This window comes from Zootoca vivipara, chromosome 4 (assembly GCF_963506605.1).
Source record: "Zootoca vivipara chromosome 4, rZooViv1.1, whole genome shotgun sequence".
In the NCBI taxonomy this organism is placed as follows: domain Eukaryota; kingdom Metazoa; phylum Chordata; class Lepidosauria; order Squamata; family Lacertidae; genus Zootoca; species Zootoca vivipara.
Genome location: NC_083279.1, coordinates 96,325,913 through 96,338,385, shown reverse-complemented (window position 1 = coordinate 96,338,385; position 12,473 = coordinate 96,325,913). Strand labels below are relative to the sequence as shown.

At 48.0% G+C, this 12,473-nt stretch overlaps 1 protein-coding gene across 2 annotated transcripts in view; it reads right to left on the bottom strand.

Moving 5' to 3' along the window:
- Positions 1-12,473, bottom strand: part of ARHGEF17 (Rho guanine nucleotide exchange factor 17) — a 165,891-nt gene that overhangs the window by 44,607 nt on the left and 108,811 nt on the right. For both annotated transcript variants that reach the window (XM_035115379.2, XM_060273936.1), the window contains 2 exons: positions 11,807-11,923; positions 9,628-9,720 (listed from right to left, as the gene is read on the bottom strand). In XM_035115379.2, the coding sequence (XP_034971270.2) occupies positions 9,628-9,720; positions 11,807-11,923 (210 nt within the window). The remainder of the gene's footprint in view (positions 1-9,627; positions 9,721-11,806; positions 11,924-12,473) is intronic.

Genomic DNA, 12,473 nt, shown 5'->3' with positions numbered 1-12,473 from the left:
ATGAGCGCGCAAGAGGCTGAGCGTTGGAGGCGGGAGGCTGAAGCGGCGAAGCAGGAGATACTGAACCTGACAGCCCAGGCCCAGCAGCAATTGCATGCCGCTCAGGAGGAAGCGCGCGGGGCGCAGGAGGAGCTGAACAAGCTGGTGGACCAGGTGAGGACAAAAGAGGAGACTGAGAAACAGCTAAGGGTGATGGTATTGGACCTGCAGAAAAAGTTGGAAAAGGAGAAAGCCGCTAGAGGTGGGGGGGGGCGCCCCAGCCGCAGCTAGTCCAAGTGAGAAGGGGACAGAGCCTAGTCACCAAGTTTAGCGGCGACCCTAGGGAGTACCTAGGATTTGAGACAGAAATAAATTATGCGCTGGAACTGCATGCAGCGGAATTCCCAGATGACGCGCACAGAGTCTCCTTTATCATAGAGCATTTGATGGGGGCCGCCCGAGAATGGGTAAGACCGCTCATCGCGCAAAAAAAATGATTGCATGAAGAACGCAAAACTATTTTTAGAAGCTTTAAAAATTATGTACGCGAGTGACTCTGAAATGGAAGCCACAAAAGAGGAGCTTCATAACTTAACACAAGGAAAATCGACAGTTAGAGACTACTGGGCGAGATTCACCATGCTGGTGCACAAACTGGGGTGGGATCTGCACAGTGAGCCAGTGAAATCAGCCTTCTACCTGGGTTTGCACTCAGACGTTAAGGATGAGCTGGCGAGAGGTCCAAAACCGCGGACTATGGATGAGTTAAGCAAAGCTGCGCTAGCTGTGGGGGTGAGACAGGAATCCAGATGGAATGACAAACGACGTGCGCAGCAAAACCTTGGTTCCCACGCTCCCAGGACAGGCCTCATCACCAAACCCCACCCCAGGGCCCACCCCAAACCCCGCCCAGACCCGGCCCAGAGCCGGAACCGATGGAGATCGGAGGAGCGCGCGCGGGGGCTTTTCAAACCCCGGCACCACAGAAACGCAAGGAGGGGAGGGGAGGAAACTGCTTTTTGTGCCACTCCCCCAGTCACCTCGCCAGGAATTGTCCGCATCGCAGGGAATGGCAGGGAAGGGCGGGAACTGTTATGCCCGCCCCCACAGACTCAACGCAACAGCAGGGAAACGAGACAGCCTGGCTGCAGGAGAGAAGGGGCAGCAGCCAGGCGCAATCGACGGAAACCAGCCCCCTCCCTCCCTCCCTTCCACAGAGGGGCAACGCCAGCCCACACACCCCAGAGCAGGGGTGGTTCTAGAAGTGACTCTGACACTCCCTAATGGGTACCCACTGATGGTTTTAGCGTTAATCGATTCGGAGGCGTCGGCCAATTTTTTTTCAAGAAATTTTGCGGAAGCACACCAGATCCAACTGCTGCAGCTGGACTTTCCCCTGCACGTCTCCACCATTGACGGCAGGGAGTTGCTGGGAGGGGCCATCACCCACCAGACCCCCCCCCCATGAGAATGAAGGCACTCAGAGACACTGGCTTTCAACGTCACCACCATCTCAGACCCCCCCATAGTGCTAGGAATGAGCTGGCTAGCACGCCACGACCCATCCATAAGCTGGCACCAGAGATGCATTACGTTTGGATCGGACTTTTGTCTGGAACATTGCATGCAGCGCCAGCCAGGGGAGGAGCCACCGATAGCCACGGTGGCCACCATGCACGTTAAGGGGGGAGAGGCAATTCCCAAACAGTACTGGGACCTACAGGAGGTCTTTAGCGAAGCGGAATCCGACCACCTGCCACCCCACAGGTCTTTTGATTGTCAGATAAACCTGATACCCGGGGCAACGCTACCCCCTGCCAAGCTGTACTCCATGTCAGACCGGGAACTGGAGGATCTGAGGGAGTTCATCGACAAGAACGTCAAGCGGGGGTTCATCAGAGAAAGCAAGGCAGCAGGGGGCAGCCCGGTATTCTGGGTGGACAAGAAAGACACGCAACAGCGCCGTCTTGTGGTGGATTTTAGACGCCTGAACTCCATGACAGAACCAGTGGCTTTCCCAATGCCCAGAGTGGACGATCTGTTGACAGCAGCGCGCAGGGGGAAGATCTTCACCAAGCTCGACCTGAGGGGGGCGTACAACTTGATCAGGATCCGGGAAGGCGATGAGTGGAAGACCACGATGTTCACGCCACTGGGCTCTTTTGAATATCTGGTGATGCCCTTTGGTTTGCAAGGGGGTTCCGCATGCTTCCAGGCCTTCATGCACCACGTCCTGGGGTCCCTCCTCTTCAAGAACTGCTTGGTCTTCCTGGATGACATCCTTATTTACTCCAATGACCCAGTGCAGCATGTGAAGGATGTCAGGGAGGTGTTGCAGCGTCTGAAGGAACACCACCTGTATGTGAAGCTGGAGAAGTGCAAGTTTCACACCAAAGAGGTGGACTTCCTGGGCTACAAGCTGTCAGACAAGGGGCTAGCGATGGACAAGGACAAGGTGCAGACCATCCTGGACTGGCACAGCCCCAGGACGCGCAAAGATGCCCAACGCCTACTAGGCTTCGCCAACTTCTACAGGAAATTCATCAAGAACTTCTCTCGTGTTACGGCTCCCATCACTGACTGCCTGAGAGGCAAGCAGAAGTTCAGGTGGACACCGGAGGCGCAAGCAGCGTTCGAAAGCCTAAAAAAGGTGTTCGCCTCCGACCAGAACCTGTTGCGGAGCCCATGCCCCAGGTAGGACAGGAAGATGGGAGCAGGGGGGGGAGGCCAATTCCCCCAACTCCGGAACTGCGACGCAGTAATGAATTTGGGCAGGCTAGTTTCATGGATTTACAAGCTCATTTGACCCTGGACCAACCGCCTTTATGGACTCGCTTTTTGGCTGGAGAACTGCATTGCAGAATTCGAAGGAGCACGACTTGCGAAAGGATCCCGGGTTTCGATTTGCCCATCGGTGCTGGAAAGCGTGACGCAGGTAGATCTGCAAATGCATGTTGTTGTTGTTGTTTAGTCATTTAGTCGTGTCCGACTCTTCGTGACCCCATGGACCATAGCACGCCAGGCACTCCTCTCTTGCACTGCCTCCCGCAGTTTGGTCAAACTCATGTTCGTAGCTTCGAGAACACTGTCCAACCATCTCATCCTCTGTCGTCCCCTTCTCCTTGTGCCCTCCATCTTTCCCAACATCAGGGTCTTTTCCAGGGAGTCTTCTCTTCTCATGAGTATTGGAGCCTCAGCTTCAGGATCTGTCCTTCCAGGGAGCACTCAGGGCTGATTTCCTCAAGAATGGATAGGTTTGATCTTCTTGCAGTCCATGGGACTCTCAAGAGTCTCCTCCAGCACCATAATTCAAAAGCATCAATTCTTGGGCGATCAGCCTTCTTTATGGTCCAGCTCTCACTTCCATACATCACTACTGGGAAAACCATAGCTTTAACTAGACGGACCTTTGTTGGCAAACTGATGTCTCTGCTTTTTAAGATGCTGTCTAGGTTTGTCATTGCTTTTCTCCCAATAAGCAGGTGTCTTTAATTTTAATTTTCGCAAATGCATACTGATTCCCAAATCCCTCCTCCGTTCCTTAGGCGTATGCTCCTTTCACCGAGCCATGCTTGAGGTCTTTAGCATGCTTTCCTTCCATCCTGCGTGCCGTTCCTGGAGTGCAACGTTGCCGGCCGGGGTGGAAATGGCGTCCGAGCTGCTTGCTCCCTGGAAGCAAAGAACGAAGGCAGGGCCAGGAAAAGGCACTGCCTGCCTCCCTCCTCTCGCCGACTCTTGGGCTATCCATCACGGGAAGAGCAAATAAAACTGGCTGGTTTATGGGCCGGAGGGTAAGTGCAGAGCTATGGAGCTCGCAAGTAATTGGTGGTTTTTCAGTGCCAACTTGGTGGATGGAGACATCACTCAGGGGGGACCGAGGCCCAGCAGACGGAAACTGGGCAGGCATTTGTGATGTCGGCAACGTGGCCCGACAGGGAGACTTCTGGGGGCACCTTCCAAGCATGTCCCAGCTTTTCCAGACATGCCCCTCCCCTCGCCAGCATATTAGGAAGTCCCCTGACGTATGGTCCATGAGAACCTGCCAAAATGAGCTCTGCCTTTCCTCAGTTCTCTCTGCAGTCCTCTCTCTCTCTCTCTCTCTCTCTCTCTCTCTCTCTCTCTCTCTCTCTCTCTCTCTCTCTCTCTCTCTCTCATGCAGCCCTGACTGTATTTCGATCCGTCTCTCGCTAAATGAACATTCCTGGCCGGAAATGTGATTCATCCCCTCGTCCTTTCCCGGCTGATCCCCCGCCCCAAGGGAACGTGGCTTCCTAGAAACCCGCTTGGGGAATTTCTCTCTCGTGCTGCTTCAAATGCCAGGAATTCCACGGGTTCTGACATTTGCTGGCAATTCGTAAAATCGAAGGAGGCTTGGAGGGAAATGTCGGAACGTCTCGTGGCATTTGCTGGTAAGTCATGCGTGGGAAACCTGCGGTCCACCTAGTCTGACCCCCATGCAAGGCCTTTGCCCAACGTGGGACTCGAACCCACGGCCCTGAGATTTAAGAGCCTCGTGCTCTACCGACGGAGCTATCCCAGCCTTAATACGTACCATAATAACAAACAAAAACAACAGCCCACCCACAGTTTAAAAGGCCATAGACTGCTTACCCAAATCCAAGAATCCTAGAATTGTAGAGCTGGAAGGGACTCCCAGGGGTCATCTAGTCCAACCCCCTGCAATGCAGTAATCTCAGCTAAAGCATCCATGACAGATGGCCACCCAACCTCTGCTTAACAACCTCCAAGGAAGGAGAGTTCGCAACATCCCGAGGGAGACACCTCCGCTGCTAGACAGTTCTTACTGTCAGAAAGTTGTTCCTGGTGTTTAGTTGGAATCTCCTTTCTTGTAACTTGAAGCCGTGGGTTCGAGTCCTACCTTCCAGAGCAGGAGAAAACAAGCACACCCCCTCTTCCATGCGGCAGCCCTTGAGATATTTGAAGATGGCTCTCCTATCTCCTCTGCGTCTCCTCTTTCCCAGGATAAACACACCCAAGCTCCTTCAACCGCTCCTCATCAGGCTTGGTTTCCAGACCCTTGGTCATCTTGATCACCCTCCTCTGCATACCTTCTAGCTTGTCAATACCTTTCTCAAATTGTGGTGCCCAGGCCTGGGAGAAGAGGGGTGTTTTTGCCTGGCTCCCGGAGGGATGTAAGGAAGCTGCCAGCTGAGCCTTCCTGGGCTCATCATCATCATCCTTGAGTACTGGCCAGAGGTTCCTAATTCTTGCTGCCAGCCAGACCCAGCCCTGCACCCAGTTCCCAACAGGGGCAAGCCAGCTGGCTTCTGGGAAACCCACAAGCAGGGCACAGTTCCCAGCGTCACATAGTTGCGGCTATACTGCTCCTGAATATGGATGCTCCATTTTGCTATCGTAACTAACAGAAGAGATCTTCTTTGGGGGGGGGTGTCCCTCCATCCCACAACCCCCTTTTTAAAGTCACCTAAGCCAGCGGATACCATCACAAGAAACGGCACAAGCAAATGGTGCGTTGCATACCGAATCCCCCCCCCCCGCGGTATGTCTTAATTGCAGCTTTCGCCGACAAAAGCGTAGGGGGCAAGTGTCAAAAGGCGAACTTCGCCGGTCGAGAACTTCAGACGTTTCCCACCAAGCCTCTTAAAAACTGCCGGCAAATGTTTGTTAGCTTATCTTTTTATACACAGATATAAATATATAGCAGGTACACATATGTTTATATAGTAGGAATCCGCAATGTGCTTCTTAAGAACCAGATTTCTGGCAGCCCCGCCAATGCCTTGGATAGTGTTATGTCTGGGACGAGCCATATATTTAAGATGAGTATACCTATAACTGAAGGAAGCAATAACCTGGTCCAAATTCAAAACCTGAGATTACCCAGGCCGGGGGGAGGAGGGAAGCAGAGGGTGACCAGCCCTCCAAAATCAGAAAGCTGGGCTCGGAAACCCATTGAGCTGCTCTCTTTCGCTGGTCCTGTTCTAACGCCTTTTGCAAGTGAAGCTTCTCCCATCCGTTGCCGCCACGCCAGGAGAAAGGAGCAAAAGGGCAGTTAGCTCAATGGAAGTGCGTCTAATTTGGGCCTAAATTGTCCTGGGTTCAATTTACAATGGCAGGGGCTGAAATTGTCTTCTATTTATGCCCTACCTTTTTCCTCCAAGGAGCTCAAGGTGGCGTACGTAGCTCTCCCCCATCTCATTTAAACCTCCCCTCCACAACAACCCTGCAAGGTAGGTCGCGCCAAGAGGGAAAGCGGTTGGCAAATTTCGAATGGCAAAACTTACTGAAAGAATGAGGAAGCAAGATGAAAGAATTTTTAAAAGCAGAATGGGGAAAATACACAGAGTATTTGATTATGATTATGATTATGATTATTATTTCCCTGGAAGGACAGATCCTGAAGCTGAGGCTCCAATACTTTGGCCACCTCATGAGAAGAGAAGAATCCTTGGAAAAGACCCTGATGTTGGGAAAGATAGAGGGCACAAGGAGAAGGGGACAACAGAGGACAAGATGGTTGGACAGTGTTCTCGAAGCTACGAACATGAGTTTGACCAAACTACGGGAGGCAGTGCAAGACAGGAGTGCCTGGCGTACTCTGGTCCATGGGGTCACGAAGAGTCGGACACGACTAAACGACTAAACAACAAAAATTATTATTATTATTATTTGTAAACAATTAACTGCATTTGCAGGACTAATTTAACCCAAGCAGTTAGACTATTAAGATTTTGGGAATGTAGAGAAAAATAATTATAAGGAATGACAGGGGAGATTCAGAAGTGATTTCTGAAGAATTCAAACTATGTACAGTCATACCTCATGTTACGTCTACTGCAGGTTGAATTTTTCCAGGTTACGAACGTGGCGGACCCAGAAGTGTTTACTTCCGGGTTTCGCTGAGCGCGCATGCACAGAAGCGTGCGCATGCGCAGAAGCGCTCTATCGCACGTTCACGCATGTGCAAAAGGTTGCGGACTTTTCGGGGTGCGAACGGCACCCCGGAACGGATCGAGTCCGCAACCCGAGGTACCGCTGTATGTATTTTGGATGGTTTTTTCCCCTTAATTTAAAATATTGTTTGTTGTAAAAGTCAAAAATAAAAAAATAAATTATTTATTTTTTAAAACCCAAATCCTCACTTCGGGCAAGCGACTCACTTGGGTGACCAGGTCGCAGTCACAATTTCTCAGCCTACCTCGCAGGGTTGTTGTGCAGATAAAATGGGGAGGAAGAGAACCGTGTGTGCCACCTCGGTCTCCAAATAGGGTGATAAATGCCGCGAACAAACAAACAAACGAAATGGTTTTCTGCAGTACTTTGGTTTGTGAGGACAGGGACCACGAAGAATCACATTTCCGGTGGGCTCAGAGCTCCCGAATGAGTAACTGCCTTTATTCCTGGAATCAGATCCAAACCTGTAGCTCTGACTCAGAAGCATGTGAAGTATTCAAGGAATGCAGCTTGCCGAAAAGCAAGCTGTCATCTCAGCCCACCATCCGGGATCCAGGCAGTAGAACAGCTGGGCTAAATTGGACAGGTTCTCAGTTCTGAACTAGGTGCCAAGTCCCACTGAAATCTGGTGAACTTGCAAGAACACATCAGAGCTCTGGCGTGTCTTCCATTCAGCCCAACTGGGTTTGCCGAAAAGGTCCTTGAGAATTATCCCCACGTTCTGTTTTTTGTTTTTGTTTGAAAAAAACACAAAACAAAACTGGAAAGATGCTAGCATCCAATTTCCTCTTTGCAGTAAATATTTGCTAGGCATTCACTGAAGCGACTCCATTCAAGGGGAGTTGAGAAGCAGAATTCTAAAATATCAAGGATGGTGACTCAGCGTAGCTGGAACATAAGATTGTTCCTCAAGTCTCTTGACTGGGTGGAAACGTTTTGCACCCTCAAAAACACAGCTTCCATTAAAAAAACAAAACAACGAGTTTTTAGCTCTTCGGGTTGCTAAATTTCTATTACACTCTATAAAGGTAAAGGGGCCCCTGACCATTAGGTCCAGTCGTGACCGACTCTGGGGTTGCGCGCTCATCTCGCATTATTGGCCGAGGGAGCCGGCGTATAGCTTCCAGGTCATGTGGCGAACCAGGTCATGTGGTGAACCAGAGCAGCACATGGAAACGCCGTTTACCTTCCTGCCGTAGCGGTTCCTATTTATCTACTTGCATTTTGACGTGCTTTCGAACTGCTACGGTAGGTTGGCAGGAGCAGGGACCGAGCAACGGGAGCTCACCCTGTTGCGGGGATTCGAAATGCCAACCTTCTGATCGGCAAGCCCTAGGCTCAGTGGTTTAACCCACAGCGCCACCTGGGTCCCTTATTACACTCTATAGCAGAAGCTAAATACTGCCTTCAGTTTACAGTTTAATAATAATAATAATAATAATAATAATAATAATAATAATAATAATAATATTTATACCCCGCCCTTATATCCCTTCCCAGTCAAGACCGGGCTCAGAGCAGCTAACAACAAAAATATCAAAACAAGCATAAAAGAAACAATTCAATTAAAATGCAGATTAAATACAATGTTAAAATTCAATTTCAAAATTAGGAATCTACAAGTGGAACCTCGTTTAAATATCTGTAGGATAAAACCTTAGGGGAGGGTAACACCGGGGTCAGACTGAGTCAGTCCAAAGGCCAAGCGGAACAGCTCTGTCTTGCAGGCCCTACAAAAAGATGGCAACTCCCGCTGGGCCCTAGTCTCCTGAGAGAGAGCGTTCCACCAGGTCAGGGCTAGTACTGAGAAGGCCCTGGTCCTGGTCGAGGCCAGTCTAACCACCTTGTGACTCGGGATCTCCAATATGTTATTATTTGTGGACCTTAATGTCCTCTGCGGGGCATACCGGGAGAGGCGGTCCCGCAGGTACGAGGGTCCTAAGCCGCATAACAACAACATTAATATTTAACAACAACAACAACAACAACAACAATTTGATTTTCTTCTTTCTTCTTTGGCGATCACTCGTAGCCGAGTAAGATTGTCTTCCATGAACACGGTCTTAACAGCGAGTCCGTAAGTGACTGTGGAGGCCAATTCTGGAGCCACACGTCCTTCCACAGTGGGGACATTGGTTTCCGGGCGGGAGTTGATCACGGTGTGGATTTGCGAAGCGTGCCAATCCTCTTAGCACGTTTCTCCCTTGCGTTCTGAGTTCAAGCGTCTTCAAAGCCCACAACATCATTGGTAAAGGCTGTTCTCCATCTGGAGCGCTCACAGGCCAGTGTTTCCGAGTTGTCTGTGTTTATACTACATTTTTAAAGATTTGCCTTGAGACAGTCTTTAAATCATTTTTGTTGACCACCAGCATTACGCTTTCTATTTTTAAGTTCGGAATAGAGCAGTTGCTTTGGGAGACGATCATCAGGCATCCGCACAACATGACCAGTCCAACGAAGTTGATGTTGAAGAATCATTGCTTCAATACTGGTGATCTCTGCTTCTTCCAGTACACTGAGATTAGTTCGCCTGTCTTCCCAAGTGATGTGTAAATTTTTTCGGAGACACCATTGATGGAATCTTTCGAGGAGTTGGAGATGGCGTTTATTTGAATTTATATGCCACCCTATGCCCGCAGGTCTTGGGGCAGTTCAACAATTAATAGCAACAATTTATGAACAACAATTAATAACCAGGCCTCTTGGACTCACCTTGACCAAAAGCTCATAGCGCGGAATCCGCTGAACCGGCTTGATCATGAGGTCTGAAAGCGCCTGCTTTTCTTTGTTTTCCCTCATGCTTTGCTGAAAGAACATGAAATGAAGATCAGTTTGTTTGTTTTTTAAAAAATTAATTTTCAGGTTTATACATTTCAATAATTTTACAGTCATTTTAACATTTCAAAACTTGACTTCTTTTCCTCTCTTTCTGCGGTTGCTTGAATTTATTTTTAAATATTTTCTGCATATCCAAATTAACTTAATTTGCTCAAGTTACAGGTAGGTAGCCATGTTGCTCTGAGTCGAAGCAAAATAAAAAAATTCCTTCAGTAGCACCTTAAAGACCAACTAAGTTTTTATTTTGGGTATGAGCTTTCGTGTGCATGCACACTTCTTCAGATACACTTGAAACAGAAGAGCCAGACCCTTATGAATATTCAGAGGGTGGTGGGGGTGGGTGGGAATGGGCTGATAGGAGTGGTAAACCTGTTGATGGCTGTTAACGACTGCTGATGACTGCAATAGGTCCTGCGGGGGAAAAGCAAGGGCTGAGGCGCTAAAGAAAGCTTGATCATGCATAATGAGATAAGAATCCTATGTCTTTGTTCATCCCAGGTGGCTCCATGGTTTTAAGCTTGGTAATGAGTTCCAATTCAGCAACTTCCCTTTCCAGTCTGTTTCTGAATTTTTTCTGTAATAAAACAGCTGCTTTGAGATCTTGTATAGAATGTCCTGGGAGATTTGCTCATTTATTCATCTTAAGTATTGTATTAAGTATTGTATTAAGTAACAAGTATTAATTTGCTCATTTATTCATCTACTTTATATACTTCTTATGAAACTGCAGGTTGTTACACCAACCCTGCCGATGATGTTCTTATCTGTTTGCAATTTGTTTGCAAATATTCAATACACCATTCCCACTCTTTAATAAAAAGCTGATCTCGATTGCTTTATTTTTCCGGTACGCTTCGCCATCGGAACATGAAGATCAAGGTTAATGGGGAACATAGCATCTTGGTGGAGTCTTGGCGACTTAACAGACTATTCTCAAGACATAAAACGGGGAGGCAACAGGCTCCAACCCAGAGGTTGTGGTGCCCAGGATGGGCTGGGTCTAAATGCTTCATTTTACAAGCTAAGCAGAGAGGAGAAGATCCTGAACCAGGGCTTGTTTTGTACAGCCACCTGTCAGGGAATCTTCAGCTGTGATTCCTGCAGTCTTTCTGCCCTAGGCTTTGACTGTGCCAGAGAAGAAACAAGAAGGGAGGGCAAAAGATTTGAAGAAAATGTGGGAAATGATTATTGTTAAAATAAATAAATAAAAGTTATGATATTGAGATGTACAGGATTCGATGGCTTGTTTGAGCGAAAGACTCAAGATAGGCGAGACCGGATGCCAGGCCAAGACCAGCCAGCCCCTATGGAAGGAAGAAGAAGCCTTGGCCAAAGGAGATGAAGAAGATGAAAAAGAAGAAGAAGATTGGCAAAATAAATTACAGTACTGAACTGTGCAGGACAAATTTTTACAAAAAAGGGCAACTGTTTAAGGCTTATTTTTTAAAGCTTTGTGTATAGTTTTTTACATTAGTTTAACTTTTAAAATGTAAAAAAACACACAAAAAACCACATTAGTTTAACTTTTAAAAGCTCACTGGAAGTACAGATCGTGAAGCTGAGGCTCCAGTACTTTGGCCACCTCATGAGAAGAGAAGACTCCCTGGAAAAGACCCTGATGTTGGGAAAGATTGAGGGCACTAGGAGAAGGGGACGTCAGAGGACGAGATGGTTGGGCAGTGTTCCCGAAGCTACGAACATGAGTTTGACCAAACTGCGGGAGGCAGTGCAAGACAGGAGTGCCTGGCGTGCTCTGGTCCATGGGGTCACGAAGAGTCAGACACGACTAAACGACTAAACAACAACAACTTTTAAAAGTCACTTGTAATAGGATGAAGAAGGTTTTAAAATTGGATTAAGCATATAAGATTTCATGGATATGCATGAACAAGTATATTATAATGGAACCAAGAGGGGGAGTGGAGGGATGTTCACTAAAAATGATGGTTTAATTTGGTTATGATTTCTTTTTCATTTCTGTTTTTGTCATATATATATATTTTGGAAATCAATAAAATTTTATCAAAATTTTAAAAAATGATTTCTGTCCTACCTCCAGGAACTTCATAAACGCTGGCCTGGCTTCCTTGGCGATCCTCACAGCATCTTTGGCGTTGAGGAAGTTGTCGATGTAGGCGGAGTAAATGTTCACCAGGATGTCTTTGGAAAACTGCGGTTGGGGGGGGAGAGCGAGACAAAGGCTTCATGAGACACGCAGACAAATCTCCCTCTGAAGTCGTAGAAAGTGGTGAGATAGGAGAACACGGAAGTGACGTCAATAAGAGATTTTCAGCCCCTGGGAATTATCACTTTTAAAACAAGCAAACATGAATTAGCATTGCTGATTGGCCAACATGTAGAAGAATACAGTGGTACCTCGACTTACGAATGACTCAACCTACGAATGTTTCGAGTTCCGTCCGCCATTTGGGATGCGGTTTAGATAGGATTTTTTCGACTTGCGAATTTTTTTTAAAAAAATTCCCCATTGGCTTCGACTTACGAATTCTTCAACTTACGAAGGCACGTTTGGAACGGATTAAATTCGTAAGTCGAGGTACCACTGTAGTTCAGAGGACAGCTGGAGGTGTAAAAATGGGGTAGATACGTTTATGCACATATAGTGGGGTTGTAAGATAATAAGAGAATTTTGGGACACCATATACAACAGGCACCCCCAAACTGCGGCCCTCCAGATGTTTTGGCCTACAACTCCCATG